The following is a 12,901-nucleotide window of genomic DNA, read 5'->3' as shown; positions in this document are numbered from 1 at the left end:
GCAAATTTGAGTTTGATATTATTGAAGGAGTTGCTACAATATACATATATAAGTTGCCACACATATAAAATTGTCAAAAAAAATATTTGTAAGTTATCATGCTAACAAAGTTGCCACAAAAATCGTAATTTGTTATAAGTTTTCACAAAAATAGAATCTCTTATGTACATAAGTTGTCACAAACACAAGATATCATAAATATTTATAAAAAAAGAGTAAGTTGTCGAGTTTATATATAAATTATCATAAAAATAAAATTTATCACACATTTAAGCAAAAGTTGCCAAAAACAAAATCTATTATACACTCATACATATAAGTTGATACAAACGCAAAGTTGTTAAGAATATAAATTATTACTACAGCAAGCCGATATAAACATAAGTTGCTACAGAAGAAGAGCAAAACATAACATAAGTTACTACTAGTTTATAAACATCATTAAAACATATGCAAGTGGGGTCTAGTTTTGTTCATCTCACCACGTAGAGCACAATGGTATAATCGGTTCTCAAAATAGAGGTAATATGAAGAGCAAAATTAGTTTTATAGACAAGCATCATTGAATAGAAAAGAATGTAAGAGAAGGGAGGGAAGGGTGGACACCGACGGAGGCAAGGGGGCATAGAGATATGGGCCGCGTGCACCAGGTCATGATAACACGAAGCATGCATAGATAAAAAAGCACGCGTCGTCCGATTTTTCCATCCAGAACTTGTTTGGGTGAGTATTAGTGGATCCAAACAATTAGTGACTTAATGCTATTGGCGGGAAAGGCCTTTATGTACAGCCCAATAAGGTCGTCCTCTCCAGGCCCTCTTCCTCTCAGTCAGTCGAAATGATGCCCAGCCCATTTCGTACAGCCCAATGGGCCTGCCTTCACTAGCGCTTCACCGCTCCTCGCCGCGCGGCGTCGTCCTCATTGGAGATCCACCTCACGCCGGCGCGCGCCCCATACCCGACGCATCCCGTCGTCCCACGCCACCGGCTCGGCCACTCTACTACCGGGTTCTTCCGCCGGGTGCGCAAGTGCGGGACCCTAGGTTCACAGTGTAGAAGCAGACCATTGTGTTCCTGAAGGCAACCTCCGCCGCCGCTGCGTCGCCCTCGTAGACTAGTCCCCAACTCCGTGCCGGAGGTAAACTCTCTCCACTAACCTTATCAGACGCCTCATTGATGCTGCTTGCAATTTGCAATACAGTAGGAGGAGGAACTAACAAGGGAAAACGGTTTCTTTTTTTTTTTGATAATAAGGGGAAACGGTTTCAGATGAAGATAAGAAACCACGAAGGAAGAACTCGGTTGAAGATGGAAGCCTGCAAGATGCAACTGCGAGTGAGCAGGCCAGTTTTGTGGTTAATAAGAAGTTGGAACCGAGCGTTCCCTTCTTTGAAATCGACAGAACTACAGTTATATGAGGAACAAAGTTGAAGCCTTCACGAGCACCAGTTTATAGCAAGGAACTTCAAACTTCAGCCTGCACTCCTTCGATGGCCTCGAAGGCTTTATTGCCTTGGCTCACCTACTCTGGCTAAGTTCTTGTGAAGCCTCTCTTATTTGGAACAAGATCAAGCCTTTCTCGAAACACTACCCTCGGTTGCAAGGGTTCGCCCAAATTGCAAAGCATACCTGTGCAGCTTGCAACCATCAAGATGTCATGCACCAGAAAGTTATTGGAATGTTTCAGGGGTTTGGTGATGCCCCTTCGCCACACATGTGGCTCTGAAGCTTGTCTCTAATTGCTTGCAACTCTTTCAGAGCATCTCCGATTGGTGGGCGATCCGTCGGCATCTCCGCCGAACACCAAATCCCAACTTGCAGAACTGAAGTGATGCAGGCAGTTCTCGTTTCTCTAATACTGTTTGAGTTCGAGTTGCTGACTTGGTCACCTTCCACCATCTCTGTTTGTAGTTGATGGTCTATGATACTAGCCATGCTATCTGGCAGTGACATTTGAACATACTTGCGAAGCCCAATGGCTTCCCCAAATTCATTATCTGTTGGCCTTTTTCCAGTGAACATCTCCAATAACAATATGCCATAGCTATAGACATCACCATGGGTGGAGACCTCGTTGCCCAATCCATACTCTGAAACCAACAAAAAGGAGTTTTGTTGTGAGAATGTGGCCTTTTCAAGAATTTGGGCATGTAAATAAAATGTTTCTTGTAGTATATTCATTTCCAAGACTATGAAATTCACTGTTGCGTAAATAAATAGTGTAAACTACTTTTTTTTCTTTTCTTAGGAATTTGCATGTTTCAGCTATTTCCTAGCGCACTTTAGAAAACTGAGTTTCATTGAACCTGTACGTGTTTTGAGTGAGTGAATATACTAACAAAGCTTTAACTTATATCAACCTAGCACTACCAAATTTATTAAAGGAGAATAAAGAGCTATTGCAAGTAGAATCACACCTGGAGCTGCATAACCAATCGATCCTCTCATTGATGCCCAACCACTTGATTTCTCCAAGTCTTGATACAAAAACCTTGCAAGCCCAAAATCACCAACATGGGCAACCATGTCACTATCTAGGAGAACATTGTTTGGCTTAAGATCACAATGAATAATTGGAGTCGGCTTATGTTGGTGAAGATAATCAAGTGAGGATGCCACGTCAATTGCAATGTGTAGCCTTTCAATCAGAGCTAGTGCCTTTTGTTCACCATCTTCCATAATACGTTGGTGCAGTCGTTGGTCTAAATTTCCGTTAGGTAGAAACTCATACACGAGGGCCTTGAAGTCATGGCCCTGAAAATCAATACTTGAGCAGACTGTCAATATCTTCACAAGGTTTCGGTGTCGGGCACATTTTAAAGTCTCACATTCTGCAATAAAACTTTGAGATGCACCACGTTGCATAAGGTTTATAACCTTGACAGCAACAGTTACATTCTGCTCATTAACTCTCATTCTACCTTTGTAGACTGAACCAAAACTCCCAGCCCCAATGAGGTTCTCAGGTGAAAAACCATTAGTTGCATTGGCCAATTCAGCATAAGATATCCTCACGTGTTGCTCACGGATGACTGAACTCTGTAGGTTTGCTTTTACTTTTTCATTCTTTCTGTAGAATGCGGACAGTGCAAATACTAATGTAATGAAAACACAAGCACTGCATATGGAAACTAATATGACAAGTTTCTGTGATGGCTTCTTGGTGGTGTGGTTCAAGCAGGGTGGCAAGTTCAGTTGAGGGATACCATCACACAGGCCATCGTTTCCAGTGATCAAGATCGCAGTTGCATTTTGAAATATCCCTTCTTGTGGAACTCCACCGTGGAATTTGTTGAACGATAGATTCAATGAGGAAAGCCCTGGAAGGCTGCCAAGAATTTCAGGGATCATCCCAGATAAATTATTGTTGGAAAGATCAAGCACCAGGAGGCCCCTTAGATTTCCTAGTGATGGTGGAATTGTTCCTTGTAGGAGGTTTCCAGATGTATTGAGATATTCCAAGCTTCGACACTCACCGATGGAGGCTGGAATCTCACCAGAAATCCTATTACTAGAAAAATCAAGTTGATTGAGATTTTTGAGATCTCCCACTTCTGATGGCAGAGTCCCAGATAAGGAATTTTGTGCTAGATTAATGAAACTCGACAATGTTGATATGGAAAATAGTTCTTTAGGTATAGGACCAGAAAGATTGTTGTAAGAAAGATCCAGCGATTCTAAAGGACATTTGTTCAGAACAGAAGGTATAGCTCCATTGATTGCATTTGAACTGAGGGTAAGGATAGTAAGTTGTGTAAGATTGCCAAGGGTTACTGGGATGGATCCTGAAAAGGCATTATTTGATAAATATAACTGAGACAACTTCTTGAGGTTGCCAAGAGATGTAGGAATCGTGCCTATGAGAGTATTACGGCCCATGTAAAAATTTTCCAAGTTGATGAGGTTTCCTATTCCTTCCGTTAGTGTCCCAGTAATGTTGTTGTGCGATATATCAAGATACTCCAATCGAGTCGAGATATTACCAATTGAATTTGGCAGCGCACCTTGGAGTTTGTTGCTATTAAGAGCTAACTCTCGCATATTGCTACAGTTGGTTAGGCTAGTCAGGAAGCCCCAGTCAGCCTCATTGGTTGCTTCAAACTGATTTCCTAAAAGGTGCACAGAAGATAGGTTCTTCTGGTGAGCTCCCAAGCATTGGGGAATTGTTCCTGACAGGAAGTTGAATACTGTTTGGATAACTTGGAGCTGGGAGGCATTGCACAGGGACGATGGGAGCACGCCATGGAATTCATTGTATGATACAAGAAAATAGTTCAGTTTCGAAAGCTTGCTGCCTATATTATGCGGAAAAGCCCCAGTCAGGTTGTTGTACTCTACATATAGCATTTCAAGGGAAGAGAGATTGAGCATTGAAGACGGTAAAGGTCCTTCGAGTTTGTTAATTGCTAGATAAAGTCCGGTGAGGGCATGGAGATTTCCAAGTGCACGGGGTATGGAGCCTGAAAGACTGTTCTCTGCGAGAGAAAGGAACTTGAGCTGCTGAAGGTTTCCTAAAGTTTCTGGGATTTGGCCAACTAGACCATTTTTCTGAAGATCCAAGCTTACTAGTGTAGAAAGGTTTCCTATCCATGGATGTATGGTTCCTTCCAGTTTGTTCAGTCCCAGGTGAAGATGCTTGACAGACGACAGGCCTTGCAGCCGTGGGATGCTTCCTTCCAGTTTATTGTCCTCAAGATTGAGAGTGGTCACCGCCGAGAGGTTCCCAAGCGAAGCAGGGATCGTTCCAGAAAGCTGATTTGAATGCAGAGCCAGCGCGTCGAGATTCACAAGGCTGCCAATCTCGGCCGGGATTCCTCCTGTCAGGTTGTTCCGATGCAGGGCGAGCCTTCTCAGACTCACAAGGCCCCCGATGCTAGCCGGTATTGCTCCTGACAGCAGATTTTCGCCGAGGCTGAGAATCTCGAGGCTGCGCAGCGAGCTGAGCTCGCTTGGTATCTCGCCCTGCAACTTGTTGTCATGGAGGCTGACGCTGACGAGGCGGCCGCAGCTCGACAGCGACGGTGGGATCCTCCCCTGGATGGAGTTGTAGCTCAGATTCAGAGTCTGGAGGTCGTGGAGGTTACCGAGCTCCGGCGGCAGGACGCCGTGGAAGCGATTCCACGGGAGGCGGAGGTGCCTCAGGTAGGTGAGGTTGCCCAGCGCGGGGGAGATGGTGCCGGCGAGGTCGAGCTCGCCGAGCCCCAGCTCCACGACGCGGCCGCGGCGGCGGCCCCTGAGGCCGCACCCCACGCCGCGCCACCGGCACACCGGAACGGACGGGTCGCCCCACGGCGCGGCGAGGGCCCGCGACGGGTCGCTCCGTACGAGCGATCTGAAGGAGATGAGCGCGAGCCGGTCGGCGTCGCTGCTGCTGCCCGTGGAGGGGACCGGCGGCGGCGACGCCGGCGCCACGGAACCTGCGGAGGATGCTTGGCTGCTGGGGAGGTGGCGCGGCATTCGCCACTGGGGTTCTCAGTCTAAACCACCAATGATCAATCGGTCGTTGACGAGACGAAGACTGGAGTCTTTGGATGTCGCTGTCGGTCGGGTAGGACTGGACCGCACAGTACTGCAGGACCCGCGTGGCCGCGTCCGTGAGCCCACGGCCCACCGCAACTTACTGTATTAATACGCTAGCTAATGAGATCTTTGATCATTGATCGTGCGCTGTAGGATGATTAAAATATAATTACTATAATATTACTGTATCTAATCATAAATTAATTAGACTTATTCAGTTCGCAAAGTGACATGTATTTGTGAAAAAAGTTTTGCAAACAGACTTCGTTTAGTATTCAATGTATGCAAGATTTTTTTTTCGCAAAATTTTTTACGTGTAAACAAAACACGCCCATAGCCTGGTCAACCGTGTGAACACATAGACCTAATAACTCGATCGAACCAGTTTGTTTTTTTTTTTGGTAATATATAAGGAGGCAAGGAGAAGGAGATGAGCAACGGTTGATGGCAGCCATAGCCAGCACACAACACGCTGCCATGGGAGCCATAAATAAATTTTTGTTTTTATTTTATACTAGCGGACAGCATTAATTAAGGAATTAATAAATTAAGGAATAGAGTACACCCATAAAGTCTAACGCAATCCTGGTTGCATTTGGAAAGCCCTCTTTAACTGGGTAATTGTTGAGATGACTTATATGTGACCATAAGATACAATGTTAAAGAGATAGTGTGGTTCCTTGTTCCTTGCTTGAGTGAATACTGGATAGCCTATGAGTTTGATTGTACTGTCTACTGATTTTACAGAGTGCTGGTCTACTCTTTTACCTGAATTAAGTGACAAGCACCTTGAGCCTCCACTTATACTTTACTTGAATATCCAATGGAAAATATACCCTGGCCTTAAATTTGTACGCATCTCACATTATAGGTTGGCTTCAGTTTCTGCCCCCAATAAATTCAAACCATGCCTCGTTGTTTGCTCCAAAAGATATTGGAAGAAAAGAATTACTTTAGTCTACACACACACACGAGAAAGTTCGTACATGATTTTAACTTGAATGTTGTTTATTTTGTTTGGAAGAGTTGTTATCTCGTGTAAATATATGCCTGATGCAATGCACGGGCCACTACCTAGTATAGATTGATTTACACAAAATTTGAGTTCGAAAATGAATTATGAAGTTACGATTTCTATACGTTATATGGAATCTTCTTGTTTGCTGGGTGGAGAACAGCTTTTGCTGGCGGTGGTCGCCGCCTTGGAGGGGCATCCATGCTGGTGCTGCTAGGGGTCGCCAGTCGTCATGCATCGTATTGCTTCTTGGTGTGCAGGTTTTCAGACGAAAGCTTAGTTTAGTCCTCGACTACCGGTAATGATGGTGCTATAGGCATCAATTTCCTTGTTGAAGGCGTTACCGTGAGAACCTCAGCCTATATAAGGACAGATTCAGGTGAAAAGCTAAGAACCGACACACTGGTTCGGGCGGCGGCAGCATCTTGATGTTGCTCTCCTCTTGAGGCGTCGTCTTGGAGTCCTTGTTGGTGACACCTTGGTCAACTTGGAGCAATAGCGATGTCTAATCCGTTTGCTTCGTAGAGACCGACTCAGTGCGGTTTGTAGATCACAGGGTGACCGGGTGGCACATGACCATCGACGATTCTTACATCAAGAGTTTCTAAGTAGACTGTTGATGTGAGATTTACTATATGAGGACCAAAGCAAGATTGAAGGAAAATGGTTCATTATGCAATACAATATGGGTAGTGGAACTTTGGATGCTTCCATGACATCTTCCTGCATGATATATAGTTGCCGAATTGCAGAATGTTGTGGGTGGAAGCCTGGGAATCCAATGGCTCAGGGACCAGGTTTTGGACTAGAAACACCGAGTCATGGGCCTTTATCCTTGTCTGGTTATTCTATTTTTAGGTCTTTCCTAGAAGAAGGAAAGATTCATTGAGCTAGAAAGTAAAAACTATGGCATGCCACTGCTGTGGCATTAACAAACAGTTGCCATAAAAAATGTGGGCGAACTTCGACAAGCTATGGCCGCCTCTTGTCTTCCAGCTCTTGACCAAGAGCAACTCCGGTCTGCACAGTTTTTTTAGTAAAAAAAAAAGTAAATTGGATGAACAAACAGCAGGAAGCATAGAAAACTCAGCGGACAAATAAATATAGCATTCTAACATCTGCAATCTAAAGATTTTGAAGTCCAGCAACAGAAGCCCTTACACAATAGGAAAGCGACCTATGGATCAACTTATTGCTGTATCTGCTAATCTACTCAAAGCTTGATAATAAGAGTAAGCTTAGCTAAGAAGGCACCATTGCTAGTCCTAAATATAACTTGAGCAACACAACGAGTTCTGCTATTCCAGATGCTCAGACACATATCTATACTCTTAACAAACATATGCACTTCACTATTTCAGTAAGATAGCATATACAAGCATTTCAATCATGCATTACGCAAATTGCTAAGTCAAAACCAAGGCCATGGTGGTTCTGTGAACTACATTGGTTAGCAGCAAGCATAAAACTAAATCAGATTCTAGCACATTCTATCTACATTTCCCTATCATCTCTGGTCTATAGATGATGTTATCTTAACAAAGTTCCGCTAGGCGCGTGGAAGTCGCAGCGTAGTCGATGTAGAGTGCGCTGAACTCCCTCATGACCGTCGTCATGGACGGCGGCCACGATCTCGCCCAATAGTGGTGATGATGGCGTGATGTAGAGGCGGGAGTTGTAGGCGATCATGCCGTCAACGATGGACCAGGGTGCGGTGCGGTCCCCTGCGGTGATCTCGTCGTGGATGGCGACCAGAGCCGGGTCCGAGGCCTGCACCTGTCGGAGCCTGTCGATGAAGTCGAAACGCGGGCCCGAGACAGCGAGCAGAACGCCGGAGTCCGTGTCGCGGCGTGACAAGGCGTCGGCGACGACGTTCGTGGAGCCCGACTTGTACTCCACCGCGAAGTCAAAGCCCAGAAGTTTTCCGACCCAGTGGTGCTGCGGAATTGTTGCAAGGCGCTGATCCAAAAGGAATTTCAAGCTATAATGGTCAGTACGCACCAGGAAACGGCAGCCCCAGAGATATGGCCTCCAATGGCGGATCGCCTGAACGACTCCGATGAGCTCCCGCTCATACGCGGCGAGGGCCCGGTGGTGCGGCGCTACTGGCCGGCTGAAGAAGGCCACCGGATGCTTGTCTTGCAACAGCACCGCGCCGAACCCGTACGTCGAAGCGTCGCACTCGACGGTGAACTCCTGTGTGAAGTCAGGAAGACGGAGAACCGGCACCGAGGTGATGGAGAGCTTGAGCGCCTCGAAGGCCTTGGCGGCCTCATCCGACCAGTAGAACCCCTCCTTGCGCAGGAGAGCGGTGAGTGGCGCTGCAATGGAGCCGTAGTCGTGGACAAACTTGCGGTAGTAGCCCGCCAAGCCGAGAAAGCCACGGACGGCGCGCGCCAAGCGGGGTTGGGGCCAGTCGCGGACAGCCTGCACCTTGGCCGGGTCCATCGCCACGCCGTCGTCCGAGATGATGTGCCCGAGGTAGTGGATCGAGTTGACGCCGAAGGAACACTTGGAGCGCTTGATGTAGAGGTTGTGCTGCATGAGCGTGGTGAAGACGAGGCGCAGGTGATGCAGATGGTCCGCCCAAGAGTTGCTGTAGATGAGGATGTCGTCGAAGAAGACGAGGACGAAGCGGCGGAGGAACGGACGCAGCACCTCGTTCATGAGTGCTTGGAACGTGGCCGGGGCGTTACAGAGGCCGAACGGCATGACAAGGAACTCGTACAGGCCTTCATGGGTGCGGAATGCCGTCTTGGCCACATCTGCAGGATGTATCCGTACCTGGTGGTAACCGGAACGGAGGTCGAGTTTCGCGTAGAATATTGCGCCGCGAAGTTCATCGATCAGCTCGTCGACCACCGGGATGGGGAAGGCATACTTGATCGTGAGCGCGTTCAGGGCCCTGTAGTCGACGCAGAACCGCCATGTGCCGTCGGGCTTGCGGACGAGGAGCACCGGCGAAGAGAAGGCCGATGAGCTGTGCCTGACGAGCCCCTGGCATAGCATGGTCTCACACTGGCGCTCCAGTTCGTCTTTATGGGACGCCGGGTACCGGTATGGCCGGACGGCCACTGGTTGCGCGCCGGGCCTCAGGTTGATGCGGTGGTCGCAGGCCCATGCTGGAGGAATCCCTACGGCTCGGTGAACAGTGCGACGAACTCGTCGAGGAGGTTGTCGTTGGAGCAGACGCGCAGGGCTGGTGCAGATGGTCCGGCCACGCCACGCCATCGCACGTGGTGATCGCGGCGCCAGAACGACATCGTAAGGGCGCCAAAGTCCCAGAGAATGGGCCCTAATGACGTGAGCCATTGCGTCCCCAGCACGATGTCATAGCCCGCCAAGGGTAGCGCGAAGAGGTCCCCTTGGAATGCTTCCCCGTCGATGCAGAACGTCGTGTCGCACAGCACGCCCAGGCAAGGGACGCGTTCTCCATTGGCGACCGTCACCTTCATGGAGCCTCGGCGTTCGAGCGTGATGCCGCTGGCGCGGGCGACATCCTCGGCGATGAAATTGTGTGACGATCCCGAGTCGAGGAGACGGGCATCGCCCAGTTGCAGGTGCACCTGCATGGTCTCGCTTGTGCGGATCCCGGCGATGGCGTGCAGCGAGATCTGGGGCTCATCAGTCGCGGACTCCTCCTGATCTAGGGTCGCGTCATCTTCTGAGTCGAGGTCAAGAAGGAAGAGACGCTAGCAGACCTTGTTGTGGCCGCGCCCAAATTTCTCGTTACAATTGAAACATAGACCCTGGCGGCGCCGCTCGTCCATCTCCGTCTGGGAGAGCCGTTTGACAGAACGACCCTCCATGATGACCGGGGACGTTGCCTGCGGTGCTGTGGCCGGAGGTGCAGGTAGCACCGGCCGGGTCGGCGTAGGCAGGAGACCGCGGTTGGAGGTGCGCTGTGGAACTTTGGATGCTTCCATGACATCTTCCTGCATGATATATAGTTGCCGAATTGCAGAATGTTGTGGGTGGAAGCCTGGGAATCCAATGGCTCAGGGACCAGGTTTTGGACTAGGAACACCGAGACATGGGCCTTTATCCTTGTCTGGTTATTCTATTTTTAGGTCTTTCCTAGAAGAAGGAAAGATTCATTGAGCTAGAAAGTAAAAACTATGGCATGCCACTGCTGTGACATTAACAAACAGTTGCCATAAAAAATGTGGGCGAACTTCGACAAGCTATGGCCGCCTCAAGTTTGCTATGAAAGCACCGCCATATACCGCCAATTCTGAGACATTCTCATCAGTTTGCCTTTGGCTTTCTATTTCTGGCTCTGGCTGAGTTCCACGACAACAGTTCACTAGTTCTTAGGGCATCTCCAGTAGTGAGTCGAATCATGGAGGGAAGAGAGACACACGTAGACAAGCATGTCCTGATGAATCGACTCCTCTAGTTTGTGAGTCTATACCTGCTCTACCATTGAATAAAAAAGTCCAATCTTCCTTTGTTCAGCTGTCTCTGGCTTACTTTTAGAGTTGGATGGACTCTTACCTTTCTTTCATGGGTGTGTTCTCCCATTCTTTGTAGTCTCGATAAAGAAGCCATTACTATTTTTTTCTTGACTGCCTGTATACTTCTCTCCTGCCTTATTTTACTCCTTGCGAACCTATCATTCCTCACTCAGTTCATATAAATGATTTTGCTATTTTTCTTCATCAAATTTCTGTTAATTGATATGAACGAGACACTATTATTTTCTTCTATCAGTCAATATGGGTGATGGTTGCCCCTCAGGTTCTTGTTAGATGCCCAATAGAGAAAATCGTTTAGGTCTAAATTGTAGTGGAAGCTCCGTGAGTATGTATCAACATTTCTGTTTTGAGCATTTACCTTGTACGCAGTGGTTAATAGGATGCTTCTCTAAACCTAGATGTTTTTTACATCGGTGCCAGGTAAAAAGTTTGTTTATAATCTTGTTAGTGATTGGTAGTCTTGAGGCTAGTTCCGCTTGCATTGGTCAGATCACTAAAATGTGAATGTGACCAAAGAGATTAGTAGATTTACTCGCATCACATCATGCGTTCATGCCCAGCCATTGATGTTCTGGTAACTTGATGCAGGGTATATATACCATGCTCATCCATCCCACGGCGTAACAAACCTAGAAGAGTTGACTTGTATTATTCAAGCTGGTGCATCCGTGCAGGTAGTCATTTTCCTTGCTTATTATGCTTGAGACTGGGAAACAATAGAAGTTGCATAACAGAAAAATAAGAAATCCCTTTTCTTTCTGTTTCGGTGGGATCTTATCTGATTCAGAATTTTCTTTTGACTTGTATTGGAACAGTGGAATCAAAGAGAGGGAATGGAGGGTTGACAGCCTGTGAGATTCTCTGTTTCACCATGAGGACATGGGTATACCATACGAGATTGCAAAGTTTGGGATTCGGCAGGGAATGTGGGGATGTGTAAAGAAAATTGAGCCTGGACTCCGGGCCTATCAGGAGGCCAGGGCTGCTGGGGAGCCAGCGTCAAAGAGTTCCTTGATGGCTCGGATCAATACTAGGTTGGAGACAACTTTGTTCGGTCACTGGAGACCAACAGCGACGAATCAGAAATTGTGGAAGCAGAAGAAAAACCTGCGAGAAGCAACGTGTCGAGGTTCCTCGTGCTCGGCGGGGCAGTCGCTCTGGCGTGCACCCTCGATCAAGGGCTCCTCACGAAGGCTGTCATCTTTGGCGTTGCGCGGAAATTCGTGGGGCAGAGGAAGACATTGTAGAGTTGCTGTTTATTTTTCTGGGTATCCTCCGCCTTGGCCAATGTGGTTATTGGACTCGCCCTGATTCACTGTCGTGAATTGGAGGGAAGAGGTGATTCAGACTCTGTTTGGTTACAAATAGTCCCTTAACTAATTTTAGTCTAGAGGCTAAAACTTTTAGCCTTTACCTATTTGGTTTGTGGGACTAAAGAAACTACAAGTCATTAAATAAAGTACACAAAGTACTCTTCTACCCCTGCATACAAATCTGCATGCAGCGCGCAGTGCGCACCTTGGGGCATGCACGCCCGGCGCCTCAACTGGTGGGTGGCCTCGTGCTGCGCTGGGTGGGGGACATGTTGTTGGGCTGAGATGGTTTGGACATGTCCAACGAAGGCCTCCTGAGGCGCCGGTGCGTAATGAGGTTCTTGAGCGGGTCGATAATGTAAAGAGGGGTAGATGTAGACCTAAACTGACGTGGGATGAGAGACCTTAAGGATTGGAATATCTCTAAAGAGATAGCTTTGGATAGGAGCGCTTGGAGACTAGCTATCAATGTGCCTGAACCTTGAACTTTTTTTTCGGGTTTCATCTCTAGCCTACCCCAACTTACTTGGGAAAAAGGCTATGTTGTTGTTGTTCTTATTGTATGCTTAGGGAAG

The 12,901-nt window shown here is 47.6% G+C and overlaps 1 protein-coding gene across 1 annotated transcript; it reads right to left on the bottom strand.

Annotated features, from left to right (window-relative positions):
* Positions 1–1,281: 1,281 nt before the first annotated feature.
* LOC120690797 (receptor kinase-like protein Xa21) lies at positions 1,282–5,457 on the bottom strand. Its single transcript, XM_039973644.1, has 2 exons — positions 2,418–5,457; positions 1,282–2,090 (listed from the first exon to the last, which is right to left on the bottom strand). The coding sequence occupies exons 1-2, from the start codon at positions 5,455–5,457 to the stop codon at positions 1,684–1,686; spliced, it is 3,447 nt and encodes a 1,148-aa protein (XP_039829578.1). The 3' UTR covers positions 1,282–1,683.
* Positions 5,458–12,901: the final 7,444 nt, after the last annotated feature.

Source organism: Panicum virgatum, chromosome 1K (genome assembly GCF_016808335.1).
Source record: "Panicum virgatum strain AP13 chromosome 1K, P.virgatum_v5, whole genome shotgun sequence".
Taxonomy (NCBI): domain Eukaryota; kingdom Viridiplantae; phylum Streptophyta; class Magnoliopsida; order Poales; family Poaceae; genus Panicum; species Panicum virgatum.
The sequence above is the reverse complement of the archived record's forward strand: the minus strand, read 5'-3'. Positions and strand labels throughout refer to the sequence as shown.

Coding starts and splice junctions, on each gene's coding strand:
- LOC120690797 (XM_039973644.1), bottom strand. CDS start 5,457: ATGCCGCGCCACCTCCCCAGCAGCCAAGCATCCTCCGCAGGTTCCGTG. Junction 2,091..2,417: donor GATTGGTTATGCAGCTCCAG/GTGTGATTCTAC, acceptor TGTTGGTTTCAG/AGTATGGATTGGGCAACGAG.